At 50.9% G+C, this 22494-nt stretch overlaps 1 protein-coding gene across 3 annotated transcripts in view; it reads right to left on the bottom strand.

Annotated features, from left to right (window-relative positions):
* ATL2 (atlastin GTPase 2) overlaps window positions 1-22494 on the bottom strand; it is a 614707-nt gene that overhangs the window by 36646 nt on the left and 555567 nt on the right. For all 3 annotated transcript variants that reach the window (XM_078649021.1, XM_078649023.1, XM_078649022.1), the window contains exon 11: window positions 17550-17621. In XM_078649021.1, coding sequence (XP_078505147.1) covers window positions 17550-17621 — 72 coding nt within the window. The remainder of the gene's footprint in view (window positions 1-17549; window positions 17622-22494) is intronic.

The following is a 22494-nucleotide window of genomic DNA, read 5'->3' as shown; positions in this document are numbered from 1 at the left end:
CGGAAAGTGGATTTCGGAAGAAAGTCAGCAAGACTATAGGTTCGTTAAGGTGGAAGTTAGATGGGACCTTAGGAATGAACTTAGGGTTAGTCCTTAGAATCACTCTGTCCTGTTTGAACTGTAGGAAAGGGTCTTGAATGGAGAAGGCTTGGAGTTCACTTACTCGCCTTGCCGATGTAAGCGCTAGTAGGAGAGCGGTCTTCCAGGAAAGGTATTTGATGTCAGCTCTGTGTATTGGCTCGAAGGGACGTTTCATCAATTGGTTTAGCTGCCAGGTAGGTGGTAAAGTCCTCACCGGAGGGAACGTCCTGAACAGGCCTTTCAGAAATTTTTTAACAAGTCTGCTGGACCAGAGGGAAGTACCAGACGAGGAACGTCTGAAACTAGGTATGGCTGCCAGGTGAACTTTTATTGAAGCATGGGCCAGCCCTGAGTTTGCCAAATGAAGAAGGTAAGGCAGAATTTGTGCAGGTGACGAAGAAAAAGGGTGTATGTTGTTTGCTTTACACCATATACAGAACCTTTTCCATTTCAGGGAATACGTCTTGTTGGTACTGTCGGCCCGAGCCCGGGCTAAGACCACTCTGCATTCCTGAGGAATGTCTAAGTTTTGGAATTCTCTGAACTCAGGAGCCAAGCTGATAATTTGAGAGATGCTGGATCCAGATGCTGGACTTGCCCGGGGTTCATCGTGAGGAGAGTTGGGTACGGTTTGAATGGGATTGGCGGTTCCAGCGATAGGAGATGAAGCTCTGTAAACCAGTGTTGGCGCGGCCATGCTGGGGCTATCAAGATCAGGGTGCAATGCTCCACCTTCAGTTTCCGGAGGACCCTGGGAATCAGGGGAAATGGATGAAATGCGTATGCAAAGACGTTGCACCATGCGATCGAAAATGCATTCCCTAGAGATCCCTTCTGGGGATGCCAGCTTGCGTAATGTTGGCATTTTGCGTTGTGTTTGGTGGCGAACAGGTCCAGGGGAGGCCTGCCCCATCGGGAGAATATGGAGTTGAGAAGTTGTTGGTCTAGCTCCCACTCGTGGCATACAGAGCATTGTCTGCTCAGTGAGTCTGCCAGGACATTGTCCATTCCTGGGACGTATTCTGCCCTAAGGGAAATGTTTACAAGTAGCCAGCTCCAAATCTTTTGAGATTCTTGAGACTTCAGAGAGCGAGTCCCCCCTTGCTTGTTTATATAGTGCATTGTGGAGTTGTCTGTTCTCACAAGCACTGGGGAATCTTTGATCCGTGGCAGGAAAGCTCGAAGCGCCAGGTAAACTGCTCTTAACTCGAGAAGGTTTATGTGCAGTTGTCTCTCTGCAGGGGACCACTGTCCGTTGATCTGGAGTTCCTGAAGGAACGCACCCCATCCTACGCATCTGTGGTTATCATATGTGGCGAAACTGGAAGTAGAAAAGGTAGACCCTGCATAAGATTCTGTGGGCGAATCCACCAGTGTAGAGCTTGGACCATGGGAGGAGTCACTTGGATTACATCGTCGAATGATCCTGTACATTGGATCCATTGAGTGGATAGCGCCTCCTGAAGGGGACGCATATGAAGGCGGCAGTGTCGAACCAGGAGGATGTTAGAGGACATCATCCCTAGCAGGGATTTGTACAGGCGCACCGTGATGGTAGTCTGAAGCCCTGTGGCAGAGGGCAGAGGGCTTGCGCGCGGAGCGCTGGAAATTGATTTTTACCTTTTAAAACTTGCTTAACTCGCTCTGCTGATTGCTAGCAGCTTCTTGCCTTCACCGTCCCGCTGAGTACGAGCGGCGAACGGTAATCTTTTTTAATTCACTCCCCCCCTCCCGACTCCTCCCACCACCGCGTCTCAGCCTACATAGGCTCCGCCCACTTCCCCTCGCGCGTAGTCTGAAGCCCTGTGGCAGAGGGCTTGCGCGCTGAGCGCTGGAAATTGATTTTTACCTTTTAAAACTTGCTTAACTCGCTCTGCTGATTGCTAGCAGCTTCTTGCCTTCACCGTCCCGCTGAGTACGAGCGGCGAACGGTAATCTTTTTTAATTCACTCCCCCCCTCCCGCCCTTCTGACTCCTCCCACCACCGCGTCTCAGCCTACATAGGCTCCGCCCACTTCCCCATGCGCGTAGTCTGAAGCCCTGTGGCAGAGGGCTTGCGCGCTGAGCGCTGGAAATTGATTTTTACCTTTTAAAACTTGCTTAACTCGCTCTGCTGATTGCTAGCAGCTTCTTGCCTTCACCGTCCCGCTGAGTACGAGCGGCGAACGGTAATCTTCTTTTTTAATTCACTCCCCCCCTCCCACCACCGAGTCACAGCCTATATAGACGTCCCTCATGCGTCAGCGCAGCGGACGAGCGCGACGTAGGCGCGCCGGAGTCGCGCCAGAGTTAAGCCCGTCTGCGCCCGTCCGCGGCAGACCGGGACCAGGGGCCATCACCCCTGGTCCTCTTACCCAATATTCTTCCGCTGACTTGACACTACTTCAAGGCCATTGGCCCCTCGATCCTCGTACTATTCATCGGATTACCCTTTTGGGCTGTAATTCTCCTTGTCATGCCTGCCCATTTGGTTGCCCTCCTCCTCTCGCGTCTCTGTCGGCCCCCGTCTCATCTACCATCTCTGATTCTTATTCTCCCCCCTTATCTATCATTTTACTTAATACTAGGTCAGCCATCAAACACTACCAGGAACTTTTCATCCTCTTAGACACTGACAAACCCGATCTCCTGCTGCTGACGGAAACATGGTTTTCTGAAGCCTCCCTTCCATCCCTATTGGCTGCCCTCCCCTCGACTTACTATGCTACCCGCGCCGACCGTCCTGGCGGGAAAGCGGGTGGAGGCGTTGCTCTCATTGCCCGTTCTGATCTCCAGTTCCAAGTCCTCCCTTCACCCTCCCTGGGAGGAATTGACTATTTGGTGGCCCGCTCTACCTCCCTTTCCCCCCACTTAGCCATTGTGCTCGTCTACCGCCCTCCCCAACCAACCCCATCTTTCCTCCCGGCCTTTCAAGATCTACTTGGCACCCTGGCGGTCAACTATGCCTCGGCTCTGGTCCTCGGGGACTTTAACTATTGGCCCTAGGACCCCAAGGAATGCGCCTCATCAAAGGAATTCTCAGAAACCCTCCTCTCTCTTAATTTCACCTCTTTTGTTCACACCCCTACCCACATTCACGGTCACATCCTAGACCAGGTCTGGTCTCTTAACTGTTCCCTGTCTGCACTGTCTGTTGTCCCTTGCACTTGGTCCGATCACTTTTTAATTTCGTTTTCCCTTAGCCTCTGTCTGACCAAGACCCCTATCCACACCAAAAACTCATTGGCTCGTAATTGGGGTAAGGTCAATCTGTCTGATCTCTCGACCTCACTCCTGGCCTCCTCTCCCCCCCTATCGGGACTGGATTCCGCAGCCCAAGCCAAAGCCATTGACTCATGGCTCATGGAAGGAAGCGACTGCTTGGCTCCTCTCCGGCGCACCTCGATTAGGCGCCCTAAAGACGCCAATCGGTGGTTCAACAACGAGCTGAAAGAACTGAAGCTTACGGTTCGAAGGGCAGAACGCAAATGGAGACTGGACTACTCCCCCAATTCCAGGACCCGTTACGTCCATCTCCTAGGGACCTATAAGAAAAACATCACTGAGGCCAAGAAAGCCTATTTCTCGGCCAAAATTTTGGCGGCCGAGAACCAACCAAAGGAGATCTTTGCCATTACTCACGATCTGGCTTTCTCCGACAGGACCTCACTTAAACCCCCCCCCCTCCCAGAAACTCTGTGATTCGCTGAATCTTTATTTTGTCGAAAAAATTTCGACAATTAAATCCAACATCCCCCCTCCCTCCTCTTTTTTTGTTGACCCCCTGCCTCCCCCCGCCCCAGCTTTTTTCAATTCCTTTCCTCCTCTCTCTGAAGAACTTTTCCTGTCCCTTCTCCCCAAAATTAAATCCGGTTCCCCTTCTGACATATGCCCGGCACATATCTTACGGCAGATTTATACTGTCTGTTCTCTGCCTCCTCTGGGTTTCCTCAACGACTCACTGGCCCGAGGGGTTGTCACTCCATCGTTAAAAGCTGCTTCCATCGTCCCCATCTTGAAAAAGCCAGGAGCCGACCCCTCTGTGATGGGCAATTATCGCCCCATCTCCCTTCTCCCCTTTCTGGCTAAGGTGCTTGAGCGACATGTTACATCTGCGCTCAGCTCCTTTGCCGAGGAGAATGGGAGGCTGGCTCCGTGTCAGGCTGGGTTTCGGCCCAAGCACTCGACAGAGTCAGTGGTGGTGTCAGTATTAGACACCCTCAGAGAGGGTATGGACGTAGGCAGATCTCAGGCGCTGGTCCTCCTTGACTTGTCCGCCGCTTTTGACACGGTGGATCATTCCATCTTGCTTTCCCGTGTCAAGGCGGCGGGCATAGGAGGCTCAGCCCTTATCTGGCTTTCGTCCTTTTTGAGGGACCGGACCCAGGCGGTTCACCTTGGGGAGTTTTCAGCTACCCCCTGCCAGGTCCAGTGCGGTGTTCCCCAGGGCTCTTCTCTTTCTCCTTTACTGTTTAATCTTTATATCGCTCCTCTTATCTTTGCCCTACAGCAGCTGGAGGTCACGGTATATAACTATGCCGATGACCTCCAGCTCATCTTCAATCTGTCTTCTACCCCTGACTATCTCTAATTTCCAATCTATTCTATCTTTCATCAGGGACTGGATGAATTTCAACCACCTGAAACTCAATCCCGATAAAACGGAACTTGTGGTGACGGGTGGTTGCTCCAGTCCCTGGAATTCTCTTTTTTGGCCCCCCTCCTTTGGTTCTCCTCCTACCCCTGTTCCCTCTGTTAAGACTCTTGGCATCAAGCTAAATGATAAACTCACTATGCACTCCCAGATTGGTTCGGTGGTTTCTTCCTGCTTTCTTACTCTCCGTACTATCCGCTCTATCTCTCGTTTCTTTTCTTTCTCTGCACTTAAACTAATTATGTCCGCACTGGTCCTGTCCCGCCTGGACTACGGGAACATCTTGTTCAATGGCATCCCTCAGTACAGCCTGCGTAAACTGCAACTAGTGCAGAACCAGGCTGCCCGCCTTGCCTTCGGTCTTCCCAAATTCCACCATACCTCCCCCCTTTTGAAAACCCTCCACTGGCTCCCGGTGCGGGAACGCGCCTTGTTCAAATTAGGCTGCATGGCGTTTCAGGCCAGGACTGGCCTGGCCCCCCTTTTCATATCTTCTGCCATCAAGGCTTATGTCCCTGGCAGAGACCTCCGCTCCGCGGCACAACTTCTTTTAGTAGTACCTCGCTACCGGAAAAAAAAACAGGGTGGCTCAAAATTTTCCACTCTTGCCCCCATGTTCTGGAACTCTCTCCCCTTCCATCTTAGGTCCCTCACCCAGTATTCCAGTTTCCGCAAAGCTCTGAAGACCTTTTTATTTTCTCAGGCTCTTCTTTCGTAAGCTCTGCCTGCCTTTTCAGTCGACGTCTTAGCGACTGTTCTTGCCCAGCTGGCTGCCTGCTACTTTAGCGCCAAGAAACCGCCCAGGTGTACGTTGCGCTTGATAAATATTTTAAACTTAAACTTAAACTATGGTCTTTTTGGCTTGTATCCGGGCGGCCAAGGACGTCAGCTTGGATTGACGTTCCTGCGAAGGGATTGCTTTATGAGCTGTATCTAGGACAGCGCCTAGGAAAGTGAGACGCCGGGAAGGCTGAAGGACGGATTTCTCTTGATTGAGAGTAAGGCCCAGGTCGTTGAAAAGCTGAAGACAGGCGTTGGAGGACTTGGTCACGCCTGCGAAAGTAGGTGCCTTGACGAGCCAGTCGTCTAAGTAGGGGAAGACTTGGTGATGTTGCCAGAGGTACGCTGCTACTGGAGACAGGCATTTTGTAAAAATGTGTGGTGCCGACTTCAGGTCGAAGGGCAATACCCGAAACTGGTAGTGTTTGCCAGCCACAGCGAACCGGAGGTATTGCTTGTGGTTCCTGTGGATCGGTATATGAAAGTAAGCAACTTGAAGGTCTAAAGACACCATGAAGTCGTTCGCATTGAGGAGTTGCAGTACCTCCTGGATGGACACCATACGGAATGACTGTTTTTTGAGGTATTTGTTGAGATCTCTTAAGGCCAATATAGGTCTCCATTTTTCCTCCTTCTTTCGAATTAAGAAGAATCGGGAGTAGAACCCCTTGCCCTTCTGACCACGGGGGACTCTTTCTATCGCTCCTTACTGGAGCATTCGTGAGAGCTCCAATTGCAGCAGGTGTAGATTCTTGTGTAGCATTGGGCGCGGAGGATTTTGAGGCGGAGTTTCCACAAACTCCAGAGGGTCCGAATTGAACAAGTTGGAGGACCCACCGATCCGTTGTAATCTGTCTCCAATTTTGTAGGAAGGATGAAATTCTTCCTCCAACTTTGCAAGGCGGAGGAGAAGCGGAGACCTGTGGCAGAGAGAAGTCATTGTCTTCAGGCTGTGTCCTTCTTTCCTCCTCGACCACGAAAGGAAGACTTATTGTAGGACGACTGTGGTTGTTGTGGTCTCTGTTGATACTGGGGTTTGTACTGCTGATTTGAGCTGTACGAGGATCTGTACCCTTGAAAGTCACCTCTTGTTGATTCACCTCTCCCTCTGGAGCCCCGAAAGGGAGGATTTTTATACTGGAGGGTACCCAGTGCCTTTGCTGTATCAGTATCTTTTTTGATACCTTGAACCATTTCATCAATGTGTTGTCCAAACAGAAGTTGGCCTTCATACGGCATGTTTAGCACTTCAGGTCGGAAAGACGTTGCTTTGAGCCAACCTTGTCGCCTCAGGACCGCAGCTCCCGCTAGCTGGCGGAACCCGGTGGATGCGATATCCATCGCACAATCAATCATCTCAGAGGCTGAACGTTCGCCTTCTAAGAGAATCTTTTTTGCTTCTTCCTTCTGTTCCTCAACAGTGATCCCAAATATGGGGCGATATCAGCCAATATTTGACGGTTGTAGCTTCCTAACAGTGCGATAGAGTTTGAAGCATGCACTGTTAGTGCTGACATAGAAGAAAACCGTTTTCCTATGTTGTCGAGTTTTCGTCCTTTATCCGGTGGCGCAGTCAGCGCAGCAGATGGATTTTTAGATTTGCGCTGCGCTGCCGGAGTAATGACCGAGTCCGGCTTGGGATGGCCAGTAAGGCAAGCTGGAACCGTGTTTGGAGCCCTATATTTTTTGTCCAGTCTGGGCAGAACTGAGGGAAAAGATGAAGGGTTTTGCATGATTTTAACCCCTTGGTCCCAAATGTATTCAATGATAGGAATGGACCGTACAGCCTTTTTGAATGGTTTCTTAAAATTGTAAAGGAAGCAGTCCTGTTCTGTGGTCATTCGAATTTTAAAACGCAACGCCGCCCTTCCCAAGATATTATGGAATCCTCCAATGTCTTCCGGGGGAGAGTCCGCTTGCGTTGGTACAGGGGATGCTGGACATGGAATGATGTAGTCATCCCATTCGTCATGTGAGTCCTGGAGTTCCCCTTCCTCTTACTGTTGCTCTTCTTCATCATCTGAGGATGGTGGAGGACGCGAAGGAGCAGGATCTGGCTAAAGCACTAAAGGTGGAGGCCGAGGTCTAGGTGGCGGTGACACTACTGGCAGTGGAGGAGGAGTGGAGGGAAGCCTTTGTTTGTAGTCGGCAATCAAGAACTGCAGATCGGTCACTATGGATGCGGGAAGACACCATAGGTCGTGGAGGAGGAGGAGGCTGGTATTCCTCCTGGTATTCCACTTTGTCCTGTTCTTGGTCTTCACAATCTGAACTTTCATGATATTTTACTTGCAGTTGTGATGGGCTGGTTGCTGTTTGGAACATAGAGCCCTCATCAGAGTCTTCAGTGTCCAGTAGATGGGCAGGTGGTAGTGCCTGGACTCTGCTCGGAGAGGTCCATTCCGGCGTCAGAGTACGCTTAGTAACCTTAAAGTGCGTGTATGTATACTTCAAGGTAGGAGATTCTATTGTCGTCGAGCTAGTCGACGGGTTGGTCTTCGACGGAGGAACGCCGACAGTCAATCCAGATGCCGTCGTTGATGATGTCGTCGATGACGATGTCGACGGTGATTTCTTCGTCGACGTTGGTGTCGACGTCGATGGTCTCGTCGACGATAACGTTGTCGACGTCGATGGAGCTTTTGTCGTCGATGAGGTTTTCGACGACGCCGATTTTGACTTTGTCGACTTGGAAGAGCTCGAAGGTGGCGTCGTCGACGATTTCTTGATCAGAATGATAGAAAAAACAGACCTACCCGTCGACGACGAGGATGTAGTGGATGTAGACGTGGATGACACCACCTACGTGGAGATAGTTGCTGTCGACGTTGTCACAGGCAGAGCTGAAGACGTCGTGAAAGGTCTCTTGAAGGTAGGAGTAGAATCCTGAAGAGAAACCTTCACAGCCACGGCCTTTGAATGAACCTCTGAAGACTTGGGCGTCTTCTTTTGAGGTGGCTCCAAAGATGGTCCTGGGGATGTCATTCTAGGCCTTTTAGGAGAGGAATGTGCACTCCTGATGGAACACTCACTCTCACCTGAAGAGACTGCTTGGTCCTTATCTTTCAGTCTCTGAAGCCATATCAACAGGCGTCCCTCTCTGTCCTTGAGAGTTTTAGCAGAAAAAATGCGGCAGACTTTACAATCCTTAGCGGAGTGGTCTGGGTAGAGATCATAAAGGCAGTCCTCATGTCTGTCATCTACATGAAGCCTCTTTTTGCCACAAGAGGAACAAGGTCTAAAAAGCCCCTTTTTTGGAGTATCAGCCATGGTGAACTGAAAACCCCTCACAGAGAATTCTGAGAAAATTTGTGGAAAAAATCCAGAAATACAGGAAAGCTGAGCAGAGCTCAGTGGAGACTCCCTTAGCAAGACGTGCGGTAGAAATTCTGAGGGACTAGGGCTCCTTCCAGGAAGGTTCTCTAGAGGGTGGTGATAGCTGATTGGCTCTTGGCCAAAGTTTGGTCCCTTTTTTACAAAAGGACATGGATATGTTACTAATGAGGCATCTGGCCTATTACTATGTATATGTCTATATGACATTACTCTTTATGTACCGGGGATGGGGAACGATTCAGGCATGTGAATCTATGAAAGATAACCCTAATACTGGATAATGATAAGAACAGGTACAAGGTCCATGATCCACGAGGTCCATGATCCATGGAGGAGGTAACACAAGAAAGGAACGGAAGCCTATGGGAGCTAAGTAATCGAAAGACTGGAAATGAGTGCCAACGGAAGCAGCTAATGGTATATGCTGTGGGCAGGTTGTAAGTACATTGTTTCACACAGCAAGCGTTGTGCAGGTGAGGCCTAAAAATGCATCAAGCTTTCAAGATGCTGGCTTGGGAGAACTGCAAAGGGGAGGCGAGGGGGAAACGGAAGAGGAGGATAAAATTAAATTAGGTCATTAAATGCAGCCGTCTTGTATGTGCCTTTCAAATACAAAGTTGCAAGCCCATGAGGCACAGTTACAGATCAGTGCAGAAATTGTAGATGATTACAATGTCATGATATTCTAAATGAGCATACAGACCAAGCAAACTGAAAGGTACAAATTAAAGAATAACTTAAAAGTTAAGATATTTACGTACAACAGGAATCACAATATTCCAGGGAAGTTAGTCTGTCATTTGTTTTTGACTCAACTGTGTTTAGTTTTGACAGTAGAATTTGCTGCATTCATATAACAAATCCTCACAGAGTTAAGAATAAGGCACCCAGTGAAGCATGGCCGAGTGAGTCGGCACCCTCAATAGCTCTCCACAGCCGATAAAAATCCGCCGCAAATCTGGCGTCGAAGGACCGGAATTGGACCTGCACGGACCCATGAGGGTCCCGTAACAATCCGGGACGAAGTATCTCGCCTAAAAGCCCCAAGAACCGGGTGTCGGATGACTATTTCCCCCGCAGGGCTTGGCTTCGGACAAATTCAAAATGGCGGCGCCCTGAAGCGTAACCCGGGAGGCGCCGGAGAAGTATCAGGAGGCTCCGCTGGGGCAGGCGCGAGGAACCTGCAGTCCCCTACGACCTTGGGTTGCTACTGGGGGCCACAGAGTAAAGAGCGGAAGACCCCGGTGGCCCATCCCATGATCGGAGGTTGAGCGCTGCCGGGCTGTGAGCAGCGCTGAGGTCGCCTTCCCGAGCGGCCGGAGGGGGAGGGCCTCGCCACGACCAGAGGACGAATCTGCCCGGAGGCATGAGGGAGGTGAGGAGGCTTGGGGCAATCGGCCCATTGGCAAGGGGGGGGGGGGAACGGCCTGCCTTCCAGAACCCTGAGGGCGGAGGGAGAGGTGACAGTCTCCGACAGCCTTCCTAGACTGGTGGGCAGAGCGACTCTTCCCCCGCACCATATAAGACCTTGGACACCGGGACACAGATGATGTTCCCCCGCTCCCTCCCCCGCTCCGCCCCCCCCCCCCAGCTGAGGTAACCGCCACCACTCGCCATTGTTTCTCGGCACTGGGTGGCCTGGGATGTGCATATCAGGCCACGACACACACGGCGCACTGCCACATCTGCGGCATTCACAGCGGGCGATTGAGAGTGTCACCCTAAAACGGCTCTGGCGATGCGCTGCACCCGGCCCGGTGGTGACAGATAGGGGGACTCCAGAGAGTGTTGCCGGTGGCCCACATAGAGACAGCAAACTCTGGACCCGGGGCACCTGATACTACCACACGCTGAGGAGGAGACATCTGGCCTAAAGAGAAAGTTAAAATGGGGAAAAAACATCCCACCCCTAAGACGCCTAAACAGGGCACCATGGAACGCTATGCGGTGGCCCCCCCAGCGGGTACAATGGAGCCTCCAGGTGGCCGCACCGACAGAGTTGCTGATGGGAGCCATACAGGCGTCCAGGGATGATATACTGGTGTCTCGGAGTGCCCTGGAAGTTAAGATTGGAGAGGTGGGATCAGAGGTCACCTTATTGCGACAAGATTTCCGCAATCTGACGGCGAGGGTCACCACGGCGGAGAACAGACTGGGGGAGGCCGAAGACACGATAACTACGCTGAAGAAAGACGTGGCGGAGCTCCAAGCATCACACAGGCAACTACAATGGAAAGTGGACGATGCGGAAAATAGGGCAAGACGCAACAACCTCCGCTTTGTAGGTTTTAGGGAGGGAATTGAAGGAGGACAACATGGAGGGATTCCTGCGTACCTGGCAACTGGAAACTGGAAACTTTCCCTGCGGCGCAATTCTCGACGTGCTTTGCGATAGAGAGGGCGCACAGGGCGCTTTTGGCTAGACCTCCAGTGGGCACGAGACCCACGGCCGGTCATAGCCCGCTTCCTGAACTTTGCAGATCGGGACTTGATCCTCAGAGAAGCTAGGAAACTCGCAGATACACGTCTGGAAAATGCCAACATAATGATCTTCCCAGACTACAGCCAGGAAGTGCAGGAAATGAGGCGCTCCTTTGACGCAGTGTAAGCAAAATTGAGAGACCTAAAGATTCAATATATGTTGCTGTTCCCGGCAAAGCTGAAAGTCATCTATAAAGGACAAACCCACTTCTTTGCCCACCCTGACAAGGCTTGGCAGTGGTTAGAGGAGCGTCCCCCCCACTCGGAGGCCTGAGGAACACAGAACCCGGATGGAGAGGCAACAGCCCCCCAATGACACGCGGTGGGAACAACCGCGATCGCAACGGACAAGAAATATGAGGGGCATTAAGAGGGTGAACACAACACCACATCCGGCCAAACATATGACCCCGAGACGGAAACGCAATTCGGCATCTTCGGGCACAGACAATCTGACGGGATCACAATTCCATTGCCTTGCAGGGAAAGAAAGATCGGAGGGAGAGGAAGAACCCGGCGGAGAGACGACTGACAGCGACGATCCCTAGGAACAATCCATGCACCCCCTGGTAATAGCTATCAATGAGATGGAGCAGGAACCAGCCCTGGACGTGGGGACCTCACCAGGAGACATGCAGGACTCACACTCTTGACCTCACAAAGATATGGACGACTGAGATGCGGCACAGAGCTGAGAGACACGCAAGTTACCACGCCACCCCCTATTTTACTCTTTGGCTTACTGTATTGAGGGTATTGTTACAGCACCACAGGGCTTTGTACATTCAGGGAAGCACTGTATGCAGTATAGCTAGGAGTCCAGGGACAATCAAGTTGGGTTTCTAGGGGGGGGCGACAGACCTTTTCTGCCTAGAAGTCCACCATGCTGCCTGTTGCACTGATGGGATGGATAGGGGGGAAAGGTGGGGCGGGGGGAGACGGGGTAAGGGGTCTTGGGATGTTCAGTTGGGGGTTGAGACGTTTGGGGAGAGGGGAGTAGCTGGAGAGGGAAGGGAGGGGGAGCATTATGTCATCATGGCCACACACCTACGTACTCTGAACGACACCTCCATACAGGTGACCGACCATACTATGCAACACACACATCAGAATGTCGGGGGACCACGTGAGAAGCCATAGAGACCAGGGGGGATTCAGTGTCCTGACATGGAATGTCAACGGGCTTGGCAGTAAGATAAAGAGAGGGCTGGTGAACGCCTATATCAAAAGGCTAAACCCTGACATAACACTGTTGCAGGAAACTCATCTTAAAGGGACAAACTGTGCCTTCCTAGCCAGGGGTCGCTACAAGGTATTAGCTCACGCGGGGTACACCACGGGATCGAGAGGGGTGGCCATAATTGTGAAAAAGACCACACCGTTCTGTATAGCACAAACATGGACGGATCCACAGGGGACTTATGTGGGGGTAAAGGGGACGTGGAATAGACGAGAATACACAATACTCTCAGTGTATGCCCCCCCAAAACTGCAGGCCACCACGCTAAAGAGAGTGGTAGATATACTTTTAGACACGGCGGACACTACACAGATCCTTGGGGGTGACTTCAACGATGTGATGGATCTGGGGCTCGATCGGACGGGTGCAGCGTCAAGGGATGGGACCCGGACCCCCCTGTCCCAGATGATCACAAACATGGGGCTTACAGATGTATGGAGGTGGCTACACCCTGATCAGCAGACTTTCTCCTTCTCGGCCTCACATAAAGTGTACTCGAGATTAGATTACATCTTCTTGTCCAGGCAAACCCTAGCAGTTGCCGACACGGCGGATTATCAAGCAAGAGGGATCTCCGACCACTCCCCATTACTGGTCAGAGTGGGAATTGGAGGGGATAGGAACAGAGGCTCCTGGAGGCTGACAGCCTGGGATCTACAAAAGGCAAACGTGCTAAAAGGCCTGCAAGCAGACGTTAAGGTATATGTCGCTGAAAATGAAGTAACAGTCAGCTCTGGGGTGACATTCTGGGAGGCACTAAAAACAGTAATACGTGACAGGGCACAAGATAGATTAGCGACGGAGAGGAGAAAGCTCCATGCTGAAACCCTGGCGGTGGAGGCGGAGATCCTAGAACTAGAGAGGGAATACCAGGCATCAAAAGAGATAGGGACGCTCAGAAGACTGACAGACGTGCAGAAGCAATATAGAGAGCTGGTCACGGGAGAGGCCAAAACCCAGGCATTGGCTACCTTGCACCGACTATATGATGTGGGGGATAAGTCGGGCAAATTAATGGCGTGGCTGAGTAAAAAGGAGCGCGCAGCCAGATGGGTGGAGCAGCTCAGAGACCCGACAGGGCAGTTGATTAGATCCGATACCCACATTGCAGAGGTATTTGCTGACCATTATGAACTCTTCTACGTGGCTAGAGATCTAGGGACATGTGAGGAAGCGCTACAGTATATTGTCACAATTGATTTGCCGTCGCTGACCCCAGAGACCCAAAAAGGCCTAGAGTCTGACATCACATTGGATGAGATCTCAGGGGCCCTGTCCAAGTTGAGACCGGGTAAATCCCCGGGCCCCAACGGGTTTCCGGCGGAGTTTTTTAAGCGCACGGCGGACCTCCTAACTCGCCATCTGAAGGGACTCTTCGAGGAGGCATTACAAGAAGGGAAACTCCCCCCAGACTTGAGTATGGCGATTATAATCCCAATACATAAAGAGGGGAAACCGCAAGATGACTGTGTCATACCGCCCCATCTCCCTCCTGAATATAGAAACGAAACTACTGGCGACGATCCTCGCCTTACGACTTCGGTCGGTGATATCGGATTTCGTACATTTAGATCAAACAGGGTTCCTCCCGGAGAGGGCCACCAGGTTGAACCTCCGGCGCACTCACAACTGGCTGCAAGAAGTACATGGGAGAGGGGAGCCCCACTGGTTCCTATCCCTGGACGCTGAGAAGGCCTTCGAAGCGGTCCATTGGCCATTTCTTGAGGGCGCCCGGCAGAAATTTGGTTTCGGCCCTAAATTTTGGATGTGGGTCCAACTGCTATACACAGAACCTAGAGCCAGGTTGAGAGTGAACGGGGCTTTGTCGTGGGAATTCCCGGTTCGGAGGGGGACCCGACAAGGTTGCCCATTGTCCCCCCATCTCTTTGCAATCACGATAGAAGTACTGGCAGCCAAGGTCCGTCAGAATGTGGCCATTAGGGGATTCAGGAAAGGGGTGCTGGACACCATCGAGGAGAAAATATCACTACGCGGATGACATCCTACTATACATTACGCACCCAGAGCATGCGATACCGGAAGTTTTTTCGGAACTGTAACGGTATGGCAGTCGATCCTTTATGACCCTAAGGGGAGAGACCGCTGGCCTGACCTCCCCGGGATGCTGGTGACGACTGCAGAGGGGTTCAAGTACCTCGGGGTGTACGTTACCCTGGATAGAAAACGCTCTTACCAACAGAATCTAGAACGAATAATAATAAACTTCACGGAAGATGCGACCCGCTGGAGGCAGCTCCCGCTCACTATGCTGGGCCGGGCGGCTATGTTCAAGATGATCACACAACCCAAATTCCTATATGCCCTACAGAATGAATACTACCCACTTCCGCCAAAAGTGTTAGTAAGAATACACGCGGAACTCAGATCTTTTCTCTGGTTGGGTAAGCAACCCAGAGTAGCACTGAACACCCTCCAACGACATCAATACAGCGGAGGGATCTCGCTCCCAAATTTGGAGGCATACTATTGGGCGGAACAAATAGTCCCAATTAATGACTGGCTACATGCACAAGCAGATCACCCCACCTATGCCCTTGAGAGACATAGAATGTCAGATAGGTCCCTGATGTATTACCTCTACGGAGGAACTAGACGGGGGCATCTTCTCCCCGCTACGGGCATCACTTTGCAGTTGTGGAATAGGGCGATGAACCGCACGGGGTGGGAGAGGAGGCCCACTCGACAAACGCCGATCTGGCATTGCAGGTGGCTCATCGAACTGAACAAATTAAAAGGCTTCCGGGAGTGGGATGATATAGGTATCTCCACCTTGGGAGACAGTGGCCAGGGGAGAGCTGAAATCATTCGCGGCCCTGAGGTCGGATTTTGGACTGCACCACATGCAATTTTACAAGTACACACAACTGAGACATGCTTGGCGGGCAGAAAAGATCCAGGTAGATGAGCTCTCAGACTACGCACCTCTGGAGGGGAGGCTCCTGCAGGAACAGATACCGGGAAAAGCGGTCTCACTCACATACAAAACGTTGACGAATAACATGCTGGGCGACTTGGGCAAACTTAGAACAACATGGGAGACTGAGGTGGGAGACATGGACGATATTGACTGGGACATGGTGTTAATGCACCCCAGGGAGGTGGCCATTAAGTCTAGGCTGCGACTTATTCAATTTAACGTCCTCCACAGGACATATTACGACAGAGTGAGGCTACATAAAATGGGTAGAACGGACGACACAAGATGCCTTAGATGTAGGGGCACGGGAGGGGACTTCTTCCACATCATATGGGCGTGCAGTTCGATACAGGACTACTGGGGTAAGGTGTTTGAAGAACTGGGCGAGGTGCTGGAGACCTCTCTCCGGACGAAACCCAGGCTGGCTCTACTAGGCATGACAAATGATGTAGACTTGGGGCGTCCCCAACTGATCTTTCTGGTGTTGGCACTGGTGATAGCAAAAAGGGACATAGCAAAGTACTGGGGTGCCCCAGAATCCCCAGGATTGGAGGAATGGAGGAGAGGGTTGGATCTTTACATGGCCGCCGAAAGGGTCACTTACAAGGCTAGGGGCTGCCCGAAGAAATTTCGTAAGGTTTGGGGCAAATGGAGAAAATACCACAGGCTGGATGGGGGCCTAAGAGATCCACACGAACTAGAGCAATAAATGAATCGAACTGTTCCCTCCGGAGGCTCCTGCGGCTGGAAATAAGACTATTGCTCGCTCGATGTCTTCGGAGCCAGTGCCAGACAGTCCAAACACTACTTCGTATCGTGGTCGCACTCCAGAATCCAAAGACACATGCAGTGGGGACGGGTAACCGACATCATACTGGAACAAGTCATGCATGGTTTGAAACAGGTCTTGCTCGAAGACATCCCTTGCACACAAAGTCTATTCCAAAATGTACAACAAAAGTCGAGAAAAAGCCTGCCAAAAAGCCGCAGAGGATTAGCCCCTTCCAGATTGGTGCTAATCTGGCGCGGAGAGAAAAGAACTGATGTCTGCACGCATGGGTGGCACCCATGTAGTCACTGCGAAGTCATAACTGAAGCCGATTATGTAACGTGGAGCCGAAAGGAGCTACCCGACATCACGCGCAAGGGGTATTGCACATCAACAGTTTCCGGATCCAGCCTGATGCCGGGGAAATTCAAAGGTAAGGAATATTCAGCTAGAAGTCTCTATCAGATTGTCTGTCTCAGTTATTGACTGTGTGTGTACAACAAATGCATTAACACTACCCTCTAAGCCTAAACTGCTTGTTCACACTACCATAAAAGAGAGCACATGGGATTATTAATTTAAGCCCTGTAAGCCAATACGGGTCATCTGTACTTCCCACATAGTATACCTAGTTTTGGTTTATTACATAAAAAGACAGATTCCTACAGAGTGTCTTCCATATATTATTGGGCAACTTATTTCAGTAGTGGATGTCTCTTTGTATCCCATAGTCATGTTTAACCCCCGACATTACGCAGGGTCCAGGGCAAAGTCTATAAATGACAGTTATTATTGGCTATAATAAAACATTAAAGTGAAAAAAGTCAATGTTTTTTAAACCAATATTTTTCATTTCAAAGTTTCGGCAATACCAAGACTCGATCCTGATTAAACATATGGGTCCAAAGAGTTCAAAGTGGCTGCCCCCTACAGTGTGAGATTAACAGTAACGAAAACAATAAGGTTACTCCTTGTGTAGCCAACAGCTGCACCAGTGTGTAGGACATAAGACCGAGTATGACCTTGCACTTTTCCAGGTCCCAATTTGCTGATTAAATGAGTAATAACTGCTATACACCACCAATCAAAGAAAAGGTCAAAAACAAGGGGTTGAAGTGTGAGTAAAGACAAAGGACGATATCTTAAAACAGCCATTCATCAGATGAAACGGACTCACGCTATACTTAAATGTAAGCACAACTGAGTTACAGTAGAAATCATTTCAACAAGGGGAAAGCACTAAAATTGCTTTAAACTGACTGCATATACACTTGCTGCTTGTGCCACGTACTTGTTCCATGCCTTTGCTGTATGTGTCCTTTCCTCCTGCTACAGCAGCCAGATTATTTGCTTCAGCAGTTGCCTAGGGAAATAAGGCAGTGATAAATTACACAAGTGTACTTCTGTTGAAAATAACTTTAAATACTTTTATTATGGCTAGTTGTTATCAGAAATGTAGAACTCCCTAGTGGATCACATAAGATGTAGCAATAATAAAAAAGGAGCAGTTAAAGTTAAACTGTGTAAAATCATGTAAGTTTTACTTACCTAAGGCTGCAGTTTTCTATCATGAGAGCCCGCCCCAAATGTGTATGCTTAGAATTCTTCCCAGCCATTATACACGCCAGAAACACTTTTTACATAAGAATAATGGAATCTTCAACTAAAAGAAAAGTCAACCACTCCTTGTTTTAACAAACATTACCTAAACCCTGGTATGTCTACACTAAAGAATACCTGCCCTCTTTAAAATGAGCTGACAAATTCTAAATACTTTTTTCATACACTTCCGTTATTTCCCAAGCGACAGCAAATTTATCTGGAATTGAACTGCTCTATTCTTTCAAAATGGAAATTAACATCCTTTATTTCAGTCTCCTCTTTCACCAGCCTTTTGTCATGAGAACAACTTAAACCACTCATATGTCATACTAGGAACTTTGGGATTCCGTCTGACAACTACATGTACTGAGCCTCCGATTAGTATAACCAAAGACATTATAATTCTGGTGCAGTTTCCTTTAACAAACCATCAGCAAACAGCTTAAGCCCAACTGGTTTAAATGAAGTAAATTATAATTGATGGAAAGAGTTGGTTAGTTAAATGAATACTCATGACTTAAACATGTTCCTGATGAGTTCTTTTGTAACTTTATTTCAACAGCATATGCTCGGTCTCATCCTCCAAAATATTAGACTTCGGCATGTTTCCAGGCGTTGGGAAATGTTGGAGTGGTTTTCAAAATTGAAGATGTGGTGCGGGCATGGGTCTGTGGAAGCTCTGGAATGGATGATTTCATGATGGAGAAGGTGTCAAGGGTGGTGAGGAGGTTCCAGGTGGTAAGTCTGTGGTTCGTGTTGGTTGTAGTGCAGGAGTATCTGTCGAGGAAGCCCGTAGGTGAAGGTTGGGGTTTGAAGTTTATGTTTATGGCTTCAATCGTGTCAAGGAAAAAGTTAGCGAGGTTGTCGCACAGCTCTTGTGACTGTGTGACGCTGATTTTGCAGGCATACGGGTTGGAGAATCCCTTAATGTTAAAAAGCTTATTGCTGCTGTTGGTGCTGGTTTTGATGCATGCAGCTAGGGATGTCTTTGTTGCCCTCAACAGGCGGTGTTAGAAGGAGGTCTTGAAACCTGCCCTTTCGGAGGTGTCCATGTTGGCGCGCCATCTCCCCCTCAGCTGTGTGCAGTCATGTTTAGATGTTCGGAGTTCTTGGGTGTACCAACTGGCCATTTTGGAGGCTCGGTTTGTAGCTCTAGATGGGGGCGATGTTGGCGCAGTTGGCGATCCAGACTTTGAAGTTCTTGAATTCCCTCTTCCAGGTTGGTGGTGGCAGCTGTGTTGGAGGGGCTGGGGGAGTCCGTCCAGCTGGTCTCGGAAAGTTTGTTCCACCTGTGGTTGTTGAGCACTGACCATCTTGGGGGTGGTGATGCAGGGGCTGGAGATGCTGGAGTGGACAATGGAGCGATGGCTCCATGAGACATCTGTGATGTGGCTTCAATTTGGCAAGGTTGCTGGAGGTGAAGATTGGGGTTAATCATGTGTCCTGCGGTCTGTGTGGGTTTGCAGACCTTCAGGATCAGTCCGAGACTTATCATACTTTTTTTTTTTTTTTTAAAAACCTTTATTGAGAAACAGGTATAAGTACAAGCGCAGGCCTACAACCACAAGGGCCGGCCGCAAAATCAGGAGTCAAAAGGGAACAACATCATGTGTACGGTAGGATGAATACAGGATAGACGAGTAATGAAATCGTTACACAGTAAGCGCCAGGATAAGAAAGGTTTCATTTTATGATGTATAGAGGAGGCAGAAGCCATATCTACCCATGTGTCATGCAACATACTCAGAAAAAGAGGGGGGGGGGGCGAGAGGGATGCAGCCCCCTACGCAATCAAATAACCACAGTAGAGCAAAGCCCAGATACATCCAATGCCCATCAAAGGTTCAAAAATAAAGGACAAATCGTAGCAACCAAGTAAATGGGTCACCGCATAGACCGCCCTCCCGCCCCGAAAAAGGAGAAAGTGCAGACACTTACGAAACGAAGGAGAAAGAACAAAGGGACATAGCCCACCCCCTAGAAAGAAAGCAAAAAAGGGACCATAGAAGAAAACAAACTAAAATAACAAACACCCCCCCCACCCTACATCACTGTAATGGCTATGGCCTATCCCACTAAACAGCGTGCCTGTCGCCCAGAGTCACCCGAAATATAGAAGAAAGAGAAAGGGAATAATAACGAAGGGAAAAAAGAGAAAGGGATAAAAGGAGAGGGAAGAGAAGGAGAAGAGAGAAGAGAGGAGGGGAGCCAGCGATCGAATTACAGAACACCACCCCACCCGCAATAACGGATCATTAGTCGAGGTCAAAAAGGGGATACTGAGAAAAGCCTACATAAAGGATGAAGACAGGAACTGTCCAAATGATGAGGCACGGAGATGCCAATTAACAAAACAAAAGTCCCGCAGGCACCCAGGCACGATCACCCCTGTCCACTTCTATGAAAAGCAGAGCTGCCAGACCCCGCCACGGCCAGGAAACAGCATGATACAGTAGGTCCATACCAGTCAGGGAAAGCAAGTGGGATCTTCACGGAACACCGTCTCGGCGAACAAAAAGCAGCCAGGAAAACTCGGCAGCAGTCAGAATGCAAAAGTAACCCAAAGATCCACGTGGCCAAGCACAAAGTCCGGGCTGTCCAGCACAAAGCAAAGAAATCAGGATGTAGGAAATACTGCTGCATCGGCACCGGGTCCACTTGATCCCATGGAATCGAACACCCAGCCGGATACCCCAGCACAGCAGCTGGAGAAGTCTCAACAATACCAACTCGGGGAGACGACACCGCGTCACAAAATGGCTGAACAACCATGTCGGCGATCCGCAACTCCAAGTCCCGGCAGTGCAAGGACAGGTCGATCCGCAGAGCACCCAGGGCGAACAAGACCGTACTCCGTGTAGGGGCCGCCCGAATCAAACTAGGTCTGGGGAGAGCAAATGCAGCAACGTCCCTGTCTCCAGGAGGAAGACACTCCGAGGGGCCATCCGCCATCTTGTGCATATCGCCCGCCGCCATTGTCGCATCCGCCGCCAAGCCCACCAGGAGTGCCGGAGGCCCCAGGACACACAGCCGATCCGCGGCGGATGGCGCTCGGCGGAGAAAGGAGAGTCACCAGAAGAACGGGCGTGCTCCCCACAACACTCGGGGGAGCCCTGCACCGGATCCCAGGCGGGACAATCAACAGGAGTGGGCTTCTCACCCGAGGGGTGCCGGACAACGCGGCTTCTCTCCGTCGGGCCGGCAGACAATCAGGCATGCGGGGTGGCTCACCATCGGGGGTGGGTCCGCTCCGGCGCTTCCGGCTCACGGCTCTCAGGCTCCCACCATCGGGTCTCATCAGCGGTTCCGGGCCGCCGGCACTCCGAACACCTCCGGGCAGACACAGCACTCGAGGCCCCGGCGTCAGGGCCGGGAAGGCCAGCAAGGTTACAAGGGCAGAACGAGGAAACCACTGCACGCCAGAGCCCCGGAAAAAGACGGTAAGTGAAGGCTCTTCCCAGGTAACCAAAGTCGGAACACCCCGATCAGGATTAAAGACAGGATAGGCGGCGGGGAGGAAGGGACCACGGAGCGAGGCGTTTATGCGACTGTTCCGATCGCCATCTTGGCTCCTCCCCCGACTTATCATACTTTCAAGCAGGTTTGTTGGCATTTGGGTCGATGTGGAAGTTGACATCATCTAGGAAGAGGCAGTCCTTTGAGTCCAGGGCTAGGGGAGCAATGAAGTCTGCAATGGTGTGCATAAGCCAGAGCACGGGCCGGTATGCGAGGCTGCCTCTGATGGTTATCCTGCCATCAGTGTGGCGCTTGAAGACCATGTTCCATGGTGGTGGTACAGTGTATGGTTTCCTTGTGAATGATGGCAGTTTCTCCTCCCGGCTTATTGGAGCGGTCCTGGTGAGTGATTGTATATCAGTCAGGGATCTCTGTGGCAATGTCAGGGGTGGATGTGGGGTTGAGCCAGGTCTCGTGAGGAAGACTGTTCGGTGCGAGGGTGGCAATGGGGTCCCATAACTCGATGGAATGTTTGCACATATAATGCATGCTGAGGAGTAGGCAGTGGAATCGGTGGGTCATGTGTGGTGTGGCACGAGGTAGGCATGGTGCTTTGTGGCATGAAGGTGGCTGTGCTGGTGCAGCAGAAGGTGCAGGAGAACAGTTCTACCGTAGAATGCAGTGTGGCATAGCAGCAGTGTTTGCTGCGTCGACCGGTGTTCAGGGCTGCAGAGGACGGCGGCAATGGACCTGCAGTGGGCCGGGAGCCAGGGGTCCTGGTGCGGGGTGCTATCCAGGGGCAAGCGAGCTTGCCTTTGGTACAGTGTTTGCAGGGTCATCTGGTGTTCAGGGCACGGAGGACAGTGGCACACCTGTGGTGGGCTGGAAGCCAGGGGCCGGGTGCTAGCTGCGTTCCAGACGCAGACGGGCATGAGAGAGAGAGGCGCAGGAACGAGAGAGAGAGAGGCACAGGAAAGAGAGAGAGAGAGGCACAGGAACGAGAGAGAGAGAGAGAGAGAGGCACAGGAACGAGAGAGAGAGAGAGAGAGAGGCACAGGAACGAGAGAGAGAGAGAGAGGCACAGGAACGAGAGAGAGAGAGAGAGAGAGGCACAGGAACGAGAGAGAGAGAGAGAGAGAGGCACAGGAACGAGAGAGATAGAGAGAGAGAGAGAGGCA

The sequence above is a fragment of the Lissotriton helveticus genome, chromosome 6, assembly GCF_964261635.1.
Source record: "Lissotriton helveticus chromosome 6, aLisHel1.1, whole genome shotgun sequence".
NCBI classification, from domain to species: domain Eukaryota; kingdom Metazoa; phylum Chordata; class Amphibia; order Caudata; family Salamandridae; genus Lissotriton; species Lissotriton helveticus.
The sequence above is the reverse complement of the archived record's forward strand: the minus strand, read 5'-3'. Positions and strand labels throughout refer to the sequence as shown.